The sequence below is a fragment of the Emydura macquarii genome, unplaced genomic scaffold (genome assembly GCF_026122565.2).
Source record: "Emydura macquarii macquarii isolate MOO-44397 ecotype Brisbane River unplaced genomic scaffold, CSIRO-AGI_Emac_v2 contig_2422, whole genome shotgun sequence".
NCBI classification, from domain to species: domain Eukaryota; kingdom Metazoa; phylum Chordata; order Testudines; family Chelidae; genus Emydura; species Emydura macquarii.
The window spans coordinates 35,054,839-35,066,967 of NW_027132559.1; the positions used below are offsets into that span (position 1 = coordinate 35,054,839).

Below are 12,129 nucleotides of genomic sequence, written 5' to 3' on the forward strand. Positions count from 1 at the left end.
ATACACACACAAGGATTAGTGTATATTGAATGGTGAACCCACATGACTGGACTTTTAAGTTTATTTTTCTTTTAAAACATTTGGAGGAATGCAATGCCTCTCCTACCTAATGTCTCTACATGAGGGAAACTTCTAACAAGATGAGAAGAAGATAGCAAAAGGGAAAGTAGCCAGCTACTCTCCCACAGCAATGGAGTCACCTAACAGTCTTTGGACATCATTGGGGCTTACTGGGGCAAAGAACCCGCAGTGGCCAATCAAAGTAGGGGGAGATCATCACAGGGCTCCTAGAAAATCCTCTAATACCCAGAAGTGCTGCTTTGGAGACTCACACCAAGTCCCCTAATCCATGAGCCCCCTCCCATGAGAACTAGAATTGGCAGATTTTGCCCAGATCTTGCCTAGTAAAGAGCACAGAAAGAATGACATAGATAAAGGCAATGGGACGTGTGTGAGGAAGCCAAAGGAGCTTATTTAAGAGAGACACTATCCCTGATACAACACCGCACCCCACAAAAAAAATTAGTGTTCAGAGCCTTTCACAGCTCACACCATTTCACTCCCAAACAGCTCCTAAAGTCCTGAGGAACTGGTGATAAGTACAGAGCAACGGTCGGTATTGTTAACTTTTAAAACATGCAAAATGCCACCCCAAATTTCCATTGAAAGTGTCATTGAGAAATATTTGGAACAGCATAATTATCAGACTGTTTAAGAGGATGCATAGTCCTAGCATGTATATTCACTGGGAGATAATTGCATGGCTTTGAATTTTCAGTATCCAGTGTGATCGCAGTCTTTATCTAGATTACAAATATGAATTTAGAAATTTATTTCATTTTTAAACCAAAACCCCTTCTGTAAAAATGTTCTGCTATCAAAGATATGTAAGGAAGTCCTGTTTCTTAGACTTTGTAATCTAGTTTCACATGCCTTCTTACATGATACAATCTAAGCTAGAAATGCATGCTGCAGATTTATTGCCGATTACAACTGAGAATTTTCTCAACAACATCAAATACTTCTCTCCAGTTCAGTCTGAGCAGAATATATATAGAACATTTCTGTTGACACAAATGCACTAAAACTGTTTTAGAGGGTATTGTGGGAAAAACATCAACTGAAAAATTGATAGCAACTAGAGTTGATTAATGTATGCATTGTTTCAGAGCTGCATGCAATCTTCTTGGCAATAATTCTATTTCCCTACTTAAGCCAACTTGCCAATTATCATTATGCATAACTATGAAACTGGGACAAAAAAAACCTTTGATGATAATATTCACATCTCATCTGGTATGCACATACATTTAATCTAGTATAAAAGAAAACCAAAAAGCTGTCATTTTATTACTAAAGTAGTAATGGTTATCTTACTATCGGATGCCCAGCAGCATATCTAGAGCAATAAACACCGTTCTCAGGCATGCAGACATACATCTCATGACAAAAATCTTGTTACTCTTGTGCAGTAGATGATTTCACAAGATAAGCAGTGAGGGGTACTGTAACAGCAGCTGTGGGCACCCCCTTCTGGTCAGGTGTGTGGGCAGTCTTTAAATAGCCCTGGCCCTAGCATCAGACTGTACCCCCAGGGCTTCCTCCCTGGAAGCAATGGTTTTACCCTCTCTGATCTGTTCTGGCTCCAGCTGGGCCTCTTAGCAGTTCCATTCCCCTTCTGGGGATGTATTACAGTTCAATTGTAGGCTCACTTCCGCAGTGGCTTATGGGTGGGTGGGGGACACCCAGACCCACTCACTACTCCAGGGACCCTAAGAATAGCAGTCACACATCACTGTGTCCCTTTAGCAAAATTGCCTTCAATTCCTGGGTCACTTCCCCATGACCCCAGCCTTCACCAAAGCTTCACCCTTACCTCAAGGCTCATCTAAATTCAGCCAGCCAAAAGACAGCCAGGAGCTCTTCCTTGCTCCCTCCACTCCCTCCTAGCACTGAGCTGTCCATGGTGCTGCAAGTCCCTTTGGCCAGCCAGGAGCACCAGCTGCACTCCTCTAGCTCCAGTAGAGAACTGGCTGTTTGTAGATCTGCATCTTCTTTTATATTGCCCTCCTAGGCCCTGATTGGCTGTTCCCTGAAGCCTCTCTCATTCGGTGCTTCCCTGCAGCCACTATAACTGCTTGGAGGATCTCTCTACTGCTCCTTCCTGGGATGGGTGTGGCAGGACCCTGAGGCCTCCAGCAGAGGGCCCCTGGGCCTAACCCAGCCTCTCACTGGTACCCACATAAAACATACAAATGCAAGACTGAGTCCTGAATGTCTAGACTAATATTAGAGTGACTGCCTCTGATATAACCCATGCAGAGTATAATCATAAACCAAATAACTTTTAATACTGTTAACCTTTGAAATGTTTTTAAAACATATGAACGAACAATAGAGTTGGTTGAATACTGCAAAAACCTGTGTTTATAGATGTTCATTTGAATTCCAAATACCTGTTTGGTTCAACCATATTGAAGTCCCTATTTATTTGCTATTCAGGAACATTTGGAAGGAAGGACTTTTGCATACAGACATGTTTGGGAATGATTGTTCTTCTCCATGGGGATAACTTATATCCTGGATTTGGTGAATCAGACTCTCAATGATGCTACACTTGAGGTTGAGGGTTCATTTTCTGCAGGCTCACTTATGCACATCTAGCAGTCTTTTGCACTGACTTCACACTTTTGAGGGCAGATTTTGACTCCTTATGTAAAGTATAGCTAACTTAGATATGCAGTACCATTTTGCAGTGATGATCTAGATCACGAGCTGTCAAAGAAGGATTAATGTTTTTTGTGTGGATTGTGATTCCCATGATGCACCATCTCCCCTCACCAAGAGAGGAGAATGTGGAGCATCATGGGAGATGAACTTCAGCCAGGAACCCTATCTTAAACAGGAGAGTGGGTGCATGAGGCAACTGAACTAAAACTCCCATGAGGCACTACAGTGGTATTTCAAAATAGAAATGTTTCAATATTTGATATTTCACCAAAAAGACATTTTCCATGGGGGAAAAAATCCTACCAGCTCCACCTCTCTTCTCCTCCCCTCTCCTCAGATATCCTAACACTGATGAGAAAAGTGACATTTGCAGTTCTCACAGTATGTTTTCCACAAGAACCAGGTGAGATGGAATACAAAGACTTAAAGTTGCTTAATATGCATTATGTGCCAAACACAAATCTTCTAACTGAAAGATATAAACTCTATCATATAAACCAAATGAAAAGGGAAAAGATCTCTGTATTCTAGCCAGACTTAAAAATCTTTTTTTTTTTCTTGTCATTTTGATAACTTTCTGCAAGAACCCTTTCCAACTCTTTTGTTCTTGGGATAAGGAAACCTGCATTAGAAAGAGGTGACTGAGCACTGTTCAGACAAAGGGTCTTATCCTGAAATGAGATATAAGTAAAGTTACTCACTTGCTGTAGATTTCAAGGGCACAAAGAAAAATGCTCTACACTTTGAGAAAGCAATTCTGTCAGCTTTTCACATGCAGGAAGCAAAGTCCAGTCCATGGACAAAGATGACTATATGGTTCACCATAATCCAGAAAAGCAAAATGGATGTGTCTGTGTTTTTGTTGCTGGGGAACCAGAGCACTCTCTTCAATAAGCTGTAGTGTAGGAGCTATGGTAAAAAGGGACAGCATGCTGCCCAGGCCTGAAATGCACCACAAAAGTTCAGAAAGGAATGTACTGGGAAGAAGAAATTAATGCTTACCAGAGTGAACCACCAACCTAGCTACTTAAGGAATGGCCTATTTCAGAAACTGTGCCTCTTCATTCTATATCATTTCTCAAAACTATAAGTAATGCAGAACAAACTGAACCAGAATGCTGGAGCGGATGTAAATAGACATGAACTGAAAGTAAGAGTGGAAGTGGATACAAGGGTAACGAGACCTATGATTTTTGAAGAAATAAACTTTTCTTGATGAAAAATTGAGAGAAACTTATCTAATTTTATAAAACTATAATCAAGGAACAACAAAAGTATTAGGATGGCAGGAGATCACTTTAAAACATAAATGCACCTGCTTCTCATTACCATTATTACTTGTAGATGAAAGAGATGATTCTTTGCTGATAGCAGACGCTGGCTGAAGAAGGTTAAATTGGATTGTAATGCCATGCACAATGTGTTGAATCTGGTGACAGAATTAAAAACAAAGTATGAAATTGTATAAAACACATATACAGGGTTAATAAAAGGTATAACAGCAAAGCTGCATGTGGCTAAAAGTGCATTTATACATTTCTAAAGGCTGTCCTGTTCCTTATGCTGTGCAGGAACTCATAGAAAGGCAGTAAGAAGAACTGAAAAAGCAGGAAATCATTTCACCTGTGAAGTTCAGTGAGTGGGCTGCATGATTGTTTATGCTCCCAAAAGGAGTAGAAGTGTTAGAATTTGTAGGAAATACAGCACAAGTCAGCAGGAGAGACAGAAAAACCTCTAGTGTGTAAAATGTCTGAAATGACAAGTTTAGAAATACCTAGATTTGCGTGGGAGTGACTTTGCCTAGTTATTGCACCTATGCCTACAAAGGTGCATAGTTTTGTGAGCGTGCTATATGCTTTCATCCTAGGGGGACGGAGGGGGTTCCTGGCAAGTGGCCATAGTCTACTGCTCCTAAGATAGTTCCCAGAACCTTTTATTATAGAGGAATGTAAGTATCATTTTGTGTTTTTCTTTTCTGTTATCCCCCTCTGTTTTGTTGCTTTTTGATTATTTTGTAACTTTGGTTCCATTTTCCCTCCCTTTTCAGAGAAGCTGAAGAAGAAACTCTCCAAGTCAGTTTATTTGTTACAGCTGTTGGATCAATGTTTGTTCCATTTTATGGAATTTTTTTAACCCAAAGTTTTATTTTCTTATTTTTGTGTCTATAGTATGGTTCCAGTGGATTCTATGGCAGAGCCAACAGCAGCTCCATTTTCATTGCTGTCAGAACTGCTAAGGGGACACAGCATTGTGGGATGATGTGTTTATGCTGAGAGATTTACTGGCTATTTGGCCTGCCATCTACTCACTCAGACATGCTTCTCTCAGGGGGAGCCAAACTTTCAAGCAGTCACCATCTATTTCTAATTTCATATACTGTGTTGGACAACTGTCTGGCCCTTAATTTGCTTTCTTAGTGTGCTCCATAGCTGTGCTTGGTGCAGGTCCCTTCTTCCTGGTGGCCTTGAAAAGGAACTGTTCTTTGTTCAGGTCCAATATGGCTAGCAGTTCCACATTAAAGAAAAATGAGAGCTTCCTGTGACCTGACTCTCCTGCTTTGCAATTGATGTCCCTAATTCCACCATCCTTACACCATCTTCTATTTCCTGAGATATTTTTAAAACTCCCACTGTTGCTACTTGCTACACAGAGGGACAGGAGAGGAGACAGCTGCGGAGTCCTTATCGCACCTGCTTGTTATTTATTATTTCCAAGTACTTTTGAATGGTTTTTATTTTTTTAGTTACTGGAACAACAGTGCATATGCAGACTCTAGCCTCTGCTGACAGGATGAGACATGCACTCTTGAAAATTTGGCCTTATACAACTGAGAATTCACTTTGCCCATTGGTAAAATGAAGTCACTGTTGAAGTGTAACATACCAGCTCTTTAACCCTTACTACAAAACAGTTGGGGAAGGAGGTGAAAAATACTGCATTCAATTGAAGCTGCAGGGAAATTTACCAAAGAAGCTGAAATGTAGCAAGGGCATTGGGTTTAATTCTATTTTTGAAAAAATACCAGGGAATTTTTAATAATTATAAGTAATACAGACTTAAGTCTATATTTCACCTGAAAAACCTCAAGCAGCATAGAGCATTGTAACAGCATTGACTGAGAACTGATTCAGAGGGAAGAGAACCATCTGCTGAATCACCAGCACCACTTCCTGAAGCAGCCTGAGTTTTCCTTGGAAGTTTCATATCCAAGTACTTAACCAGCTCCAACTTTGCCAAGCTTGTGAGGTCTGACAGGATGCCTTTCTGAGAGGGTTGGCTGCAGATCAGTATTACAGTATATCTGTCACAGATGAAAAAAACTACATGCAGTGCATGGATCAATGTAATCCATTCAAGGCCATAAAATCCTCCAGAGAGTGTCACAAATCCCTAGTAAATGCTTGATTTTATGTTTGGATCTCATTGCATTTAGCTAAGAGATGGGTAGGAACTCTTGTAGTCAGAAAATTTCTTACCACCTACACTTGAAAGGCTCAAAAGCATAAGTTATTCCAGCTAAGGTCAGAAGGACTACATATCTTAAAGACAGAAGTGCTTCTCTTGGACAAAATATTTCTCTCCTCTGTTCAGACCACCCATTCTTTTCCATCACCTTGGCAACATATCTGAACCGCAAATTTTGTGTATTTTCCACATCCATTGATGTGTCCATTAACATGCCTGTACCACCTCTAGAATACTGACCAAATACAACTCCATGATGTGTGCTACTGAGTCCACTCTACTTTTGCTAAAATCCTCACTTTCATAACCTTTCTTTTATATTTCCATATTTGAAGGTCCTTACATCGCCCCTTCCCATAAGAGTGTGGGATGGGTGGGGCAGACAAACCACTATACTACAAATCCTCTGCCTTTGCTCCTCCCCTGACCCTATACCACATCACCTCCTTCTACACAGGAAGCATGCACATCCTACAGAGTCTCCCACATCTTGCCATCCTTTTTGGATCAACTGCCAAAGGACTTCCTATAGACCTGGAGGACCGGCTGTATTTGCTTACTGAACAATAGCAAAATACACTAAGTAAATACTGTGAAAGATCCAGTCCGAGAAACCCTTGTTCACAAAACCATGAAATTTGATAAAGGTATTTAAAATATTCACTACTGTTCTCATTTCTGAAAGCATAGCCTTAAGCCTTCTGACATTTCATGGTCTGTTAATACAGAACTCTTTAAATATAGAAAGGTACACATTATACATTAAAGAGTATGTAGACGCATGCATCAGATAGCCTGTACTGTATCAATGTAGGATTGCTTAATGGTACAAATTATAAATATTGAATATTCAAGACTATTGTCATAAAATATTACCACAAGACACAGACCTATATCTTTCAAAGTTAAATTTGGTATTATCGAATAAAATCACAAGTACAGTATAGCACAGAACATATAAATGTCTCATGCTCAAAACTTCCCTTCTAAACCTTTAAATCATAATAAATATTGCATAATGTATCGAAGCATTAAAACGAATTTGATTAGTCTCTAAACCTTGGCATGTAGAGTTTTGCATCAGTAATGTTAAAATATGTGCAGATGATTTTTTCTATTCACATCTGAGTTTTATCTTGATAGAGTTGATCAATAAGGAAGAAGTCTGGAGTGTTATAGCTATGTAGCCACTCATAGATAAATATACAGTATCACTGCTTCCTAAATATATTGAAGTAGTACTTAGTTAAGCAACTAGTAACTTGTAACATGTTTGTCTAAAAAAATTTTGTGATCTTTTATCATCATTGCAGGCTATAATGTAGATTACAAGGAAGGGAATCCTACAAATACTTAAAATACATGAGTAATTTTACTTCTGAAGAATCACACTGGAGTTTTGTGTGGGTAAAATGAGCCAGTCTTTGCCTTGACTAATCACAGATGTAATTATGAAGGTACTTATTACTCTGTAGTTAAAAAGTTTGGTTCAGTGTTTCCACTTAAAACAGGGATTCTCAGATTAAATGTAAAAACTATCATTAATGCAACATTAAGATTCAGAAATTAAGCACTCAGAAGAACAAAACGTCAAGAGCTAAAGTTACTCCCAATGTTAACTCAGCAATGTTACACATCCTATGTACTTTATGGTGTACATTAATACAAAAACAATTGTACATTATTATTTACAGGTAGCACCGAGAACAAGAACAGAAAAATCAAAATACTATATGTGTACAACATGGCTGAGTTAAACTTCCTAAAGAAACCTTAACTTTTGAATTTCCTGACATCTGAATGCTTGATTTCTCTACCCCAATATTTCTTTAAAGCCAGCATTTTCTGTTCCTTTTTTCTTTAAGGTATAGCACATTAATATATAGATATAGATTTAATTGGTTTGGTGTGATTACAGCTCAGAACAACTTGGAAATTCCTTGAACTAAACCAAAACTAAAGTCAGTGCAACTAAGCTAAGTTTTCATTTAGTAATGTTGCCAAAAGCAAGAGGAGCAATTCTTTATAAAGCTAATTTATCATACACCTGTGTTCCCATCAACTGCCTACTAAGCCATCTCCCCATGACTTAGTCTAACCTTCCAAACCTCTGAGCAGCTTCAAACAGCAGCCATTAAAAAATCATCCCTGCTAGAGAAATCTTTCTTTCCCTTCAAATGTGGAATTTCCCCTTGCAAATATTCTGGATGAAGGCTCAGGATCGGCAAGATTCAGTCCTGTCCCAGTGACAAGATTCCTAGATATAAAATTACACAACTATAACTCTCATGGTCTGAGAGTCCAGAAACAGGACTTTTTGTCTTTATATGTTGGAAAGGGAACACAAATGGTACCTTTTCTTTCCCACTGAGCCCTGTACAGTTGGGCCCATGATAACTAAGGCATTTGGATTTACAGACAGAGGGAAGCAAGACAAACACCAACAAAATCTTTTAAACTATTTATATTTATTTTTACAAAAAAATATTTGACTCAATTTTTTTTAAAAAAGTTTCTCTTCATTGTGCCTGTTCTTCTGTCTGATACTTGTATCAAAACAAAAGTTACTCCCGAGTTCCCAAATAATCTTGCATAATTATCCCAAATAAATTGTATGCTAATGAGAAATAAAAAATGTTATTTATTTCATTTGGTGCCTAGATTCAGAAGACTGAGATCATAGCCCACTGTGTAGAGTTATAGGCTGAAAGAAAGGGAAACAAGTTGAAAACAGAGAGAAATAGTACGTTCCAACTATCATTTTAGGGTGCATATTTCCAATTCCTTTTTTTCAATTTGAGCACTGATAAATTAAATATAAGGAAAGTTCTACTAAATATAAAATGTTTACAGTCTAATTACCTCCCATTTAGAGAATATTTTATCCTTTTGGGGATGGGGCAGAAGGATAGTTACCACTTTTTAACTTGGACAGAAACCATTTTAAATACACCACAAATAATCTATCATAGAGTTCTAACACCTTGTATACCCAAATCTCTTATTGAGAACAATGTGTGCAAGGAATGCATATGTACAAGAAATACAGAATTGGACCTATATATTAGAACTCTAACAAAGTAGTTTAGAATACACATACTATAGATATTAGATTATCTATCACTGAAAAGTAGGAGAAAAAAATCTATATTTGTTTTCTATTTCTCTGTTGAACAGCACATACAAATATGCATATTTCATACACACAGCAACACAATGTGTACATGTATTCATAAACAGAGCTAAATTTTTACAAGAACGTCTCATATAGAGTTTTATATGAAATACTATGAGCTTGATTCTGCTATTACTAGAAGTGATGTAAGCCAGGAGCAGCTCCAACAATATCAATAGACTCATACTGGTGTAAAACTTGTGTATGTGAGAATAGAATCAAGCTCAGTGAATAAGGAAAAACAAATATACAGTATTATAAATATTTAAGACTTCCACTGACTTCAAAGGGCTTTGGATCAGGCCCTTAGATTAGAGATCCTGAAAACAGTTCAAGAAGTATTACACTATGATGAATATAATACAGGTAGTTTTACTATACTGTGTGATTAAAAATAAAGCAATGGAAATAAAATCCCCATATGTGAGGCACCTGCCCTCTTACACTGTATAGATTTCAGTTATATATGGAATTGATATTCAGATGACTCTATTGAATTGTTTTTGAATTATGAAATAAATAGGAAGCAGGGACTTGGTAATTACAACTGCATTTTCCAAAGTGCACATTGATACACATCTATAGGGTGAAATCTGACCTTATTGAAAACAATGAGTTTTGCCAGTGATGTCAACCGGGACAGGATTTCACTTACGGTACACTAGCAGTGTACTGTAATTATAAGCTTTGTTTATGTTCTCTGAGCTTCAGCATCCATATGTAGTTTACACCTTCAGCTTTAAAATGTTTGTGAATAGAGCAATTAAATTTCAGTCACTGAAAAACTTAAAAATAATTATGCCATTATAATTATTCCAATTAAAGATACTATGCATTCTAGTCATTCTCCTTATAACTAACAAGCAACAGCCCAATCAGACCTACAGTACCTTCTTTTGACATGATCCTCTATGTATTTCTACCCTCTTAAGGGAGGGGAACTGGTACCAAATCTGCAGTCCCATTAATTCTTAATCTTTTAAGGTTGGCTACCAAGCAGATACTAAGTGCTATAAAATGCCTTCTAGCAACCCAGAAATGTTTTGTTTAAACACCTGGATAGTCTATAGTTTTAGCAACCTATCCCAAATCTTAATAAATTCTGTAACATCTTTCAGGACTGGTCTTGATAGGTAGTTTGTATTACCCCAAAGTCAAATAGATGCAACATACAAGTTCAGTTTTAACAGACAAGCCAAAAAAAAAGGCTGATCATTCCTCTCAGTGTCTACACATTGCAGAATTTACTAAGCCATTACCCTTGGAGCTGATCATCTCATAGTCTAACTTTTTCTGTACAACAAAAAGCTGCAACTCACCAGCCAGCTACCAAAATAACCCCAACATCTTTCAGTTTGTGTCACCTGGATACATAGCCTTGAGGGGAAAATCTTCCCCCCTTCCATCAAAGCCCTAGAACCGCTGCTAAAAACCCCTTAATCTCAGCCACTCACATCACAAATAACGGTCTCGGGAGAAACTTTTCCAAGTGGCACACACAGGCAGAGCGACAGAAAGGGCAAATCTCTGTAAAACACCCAGACGGCCGACTCCCGTGTCTAGGCAGAGCAGCGCACACTGACCCCCCGCCGGTGCGGGTATGTGTTGACACACGATCCCGGTGCGCGCAGCCACCCGCCCACCCCTCGGTGTGTGTCTACCTGCCAGAGGGCAAGGGAACGCGCCGTGCCAGTTACCGGGGTGTGAGGAGAGCCTTTCTTGCAGAGCGGGCCCCGGAAGACTCCTTTAATGCCACGGTAGTGCCCGTTGCTGAGATGCCTGGAGCTGATGACCAGGTAGCACGCCATGCGGGTCCGGGCGGAGTGAGCACGGGGCAGAGGCTCAGCCCCGCCGTGCGCTGCTGGTGGGGGGACGCGGGCCGGCCCCTCCTCAGCAGCAGCAGTAGGCGCAAGTGCTACCGCCGCTGGGGAAGCCGCCGGCATGCAGCGGCAGGAGGAACAGCGGCGGCGATCCGCCCCCCCTCGCCCCCAGCAGCAGCAGCAGCAGCAGGATGCGCCGAGGGCAGCGGCAGCCAGAGCGCAGCGAGGGGCGCCGGGCAGCAGCCAGTCCGCATGCTGTTCCGCGGCTCTCCGCCAGGCACCGGGGCGGAGCGCAACTTCCAGGCCGGCGGGAGGAGGAGGCGGGGAGAGGGGGGACGCCGCGCTAGCCCCGCACCCCCCAGCCGCGGGCACCGGCAGGCGCAAGCCGGGGAGGGGTTTCTCCGCGCCAGCCGATCCCCATGGCCGGGCGGGCGCTGCCTGGCTCCGAGTCCCAGCCGCCGCTAAAGTCCTTCGCGAGCCGCCGCGGCCCGCGCCTTAGCTAGGGGGGCGGCGGCGGGGGGGAAACCCTTCCGCCGGCCCGCGAGCGAGCGAGGCAGCAGGTGGGAGCTGCCGCCCCCCGCCGGTGTTGCGCTGCTGCCGCCGAGCCGGCTGGGGCCAGCGGCGGCGGGAAAGGCGCGCAGGCGGGGGAAGCACCGCCGCGGCGGCCCCCTGCGTAACGGGGTCAGCCTGCGAGGAGCCCCTGGCGCCGACAGCATCCTCGGCCCGGCCTTGTCCCCGCTCCTGTGCTCGGGACCCGTGCTGTCCTCTCAGCTTCCTCCTCCTCCACCCCCCTCCAGGCTGAAGGCAGCCGCCGCCGCCACCACAGCTCCCCGGCTGGCTGGGACTGCTGCTCAGCTGCTCGAGCCCACCCCCCGGCAGCCTCCAAGGCACGGTGTTAAAGAGGGACCCCGTGGCCGCCCCCTCCCAGCCATTCCCACC

General features: G+C 41.7%; 1 protein-coding gene across 1 annotated transcript in view; it reads right to left on the bottom strand.

Annotated features, from left to right (window-relative positions):
* Nucleotides 1-11,235, bottom strand: part of ZNF804B (zinc finger protein 804B) — a 335,249-nt gene extending 324,014 nt beyond the window's left edge. The window contains exon 1 of the mRNA XM_067561704.1: nucleotides 11,068-11,235. Coding sequence (XP_067417805.1) covers nucleotides 11,068-11,178 — 111 coding nt within the window. The 5' untranslated portion in view covers nucleotides 11,179-11,235. The remainder of the gene's footprint in view (nucleotides 1-11,067) is intronic.
* Between the last annotated feature and the right edge of the window lie 894 nt (nucleotides 11,236-12,129).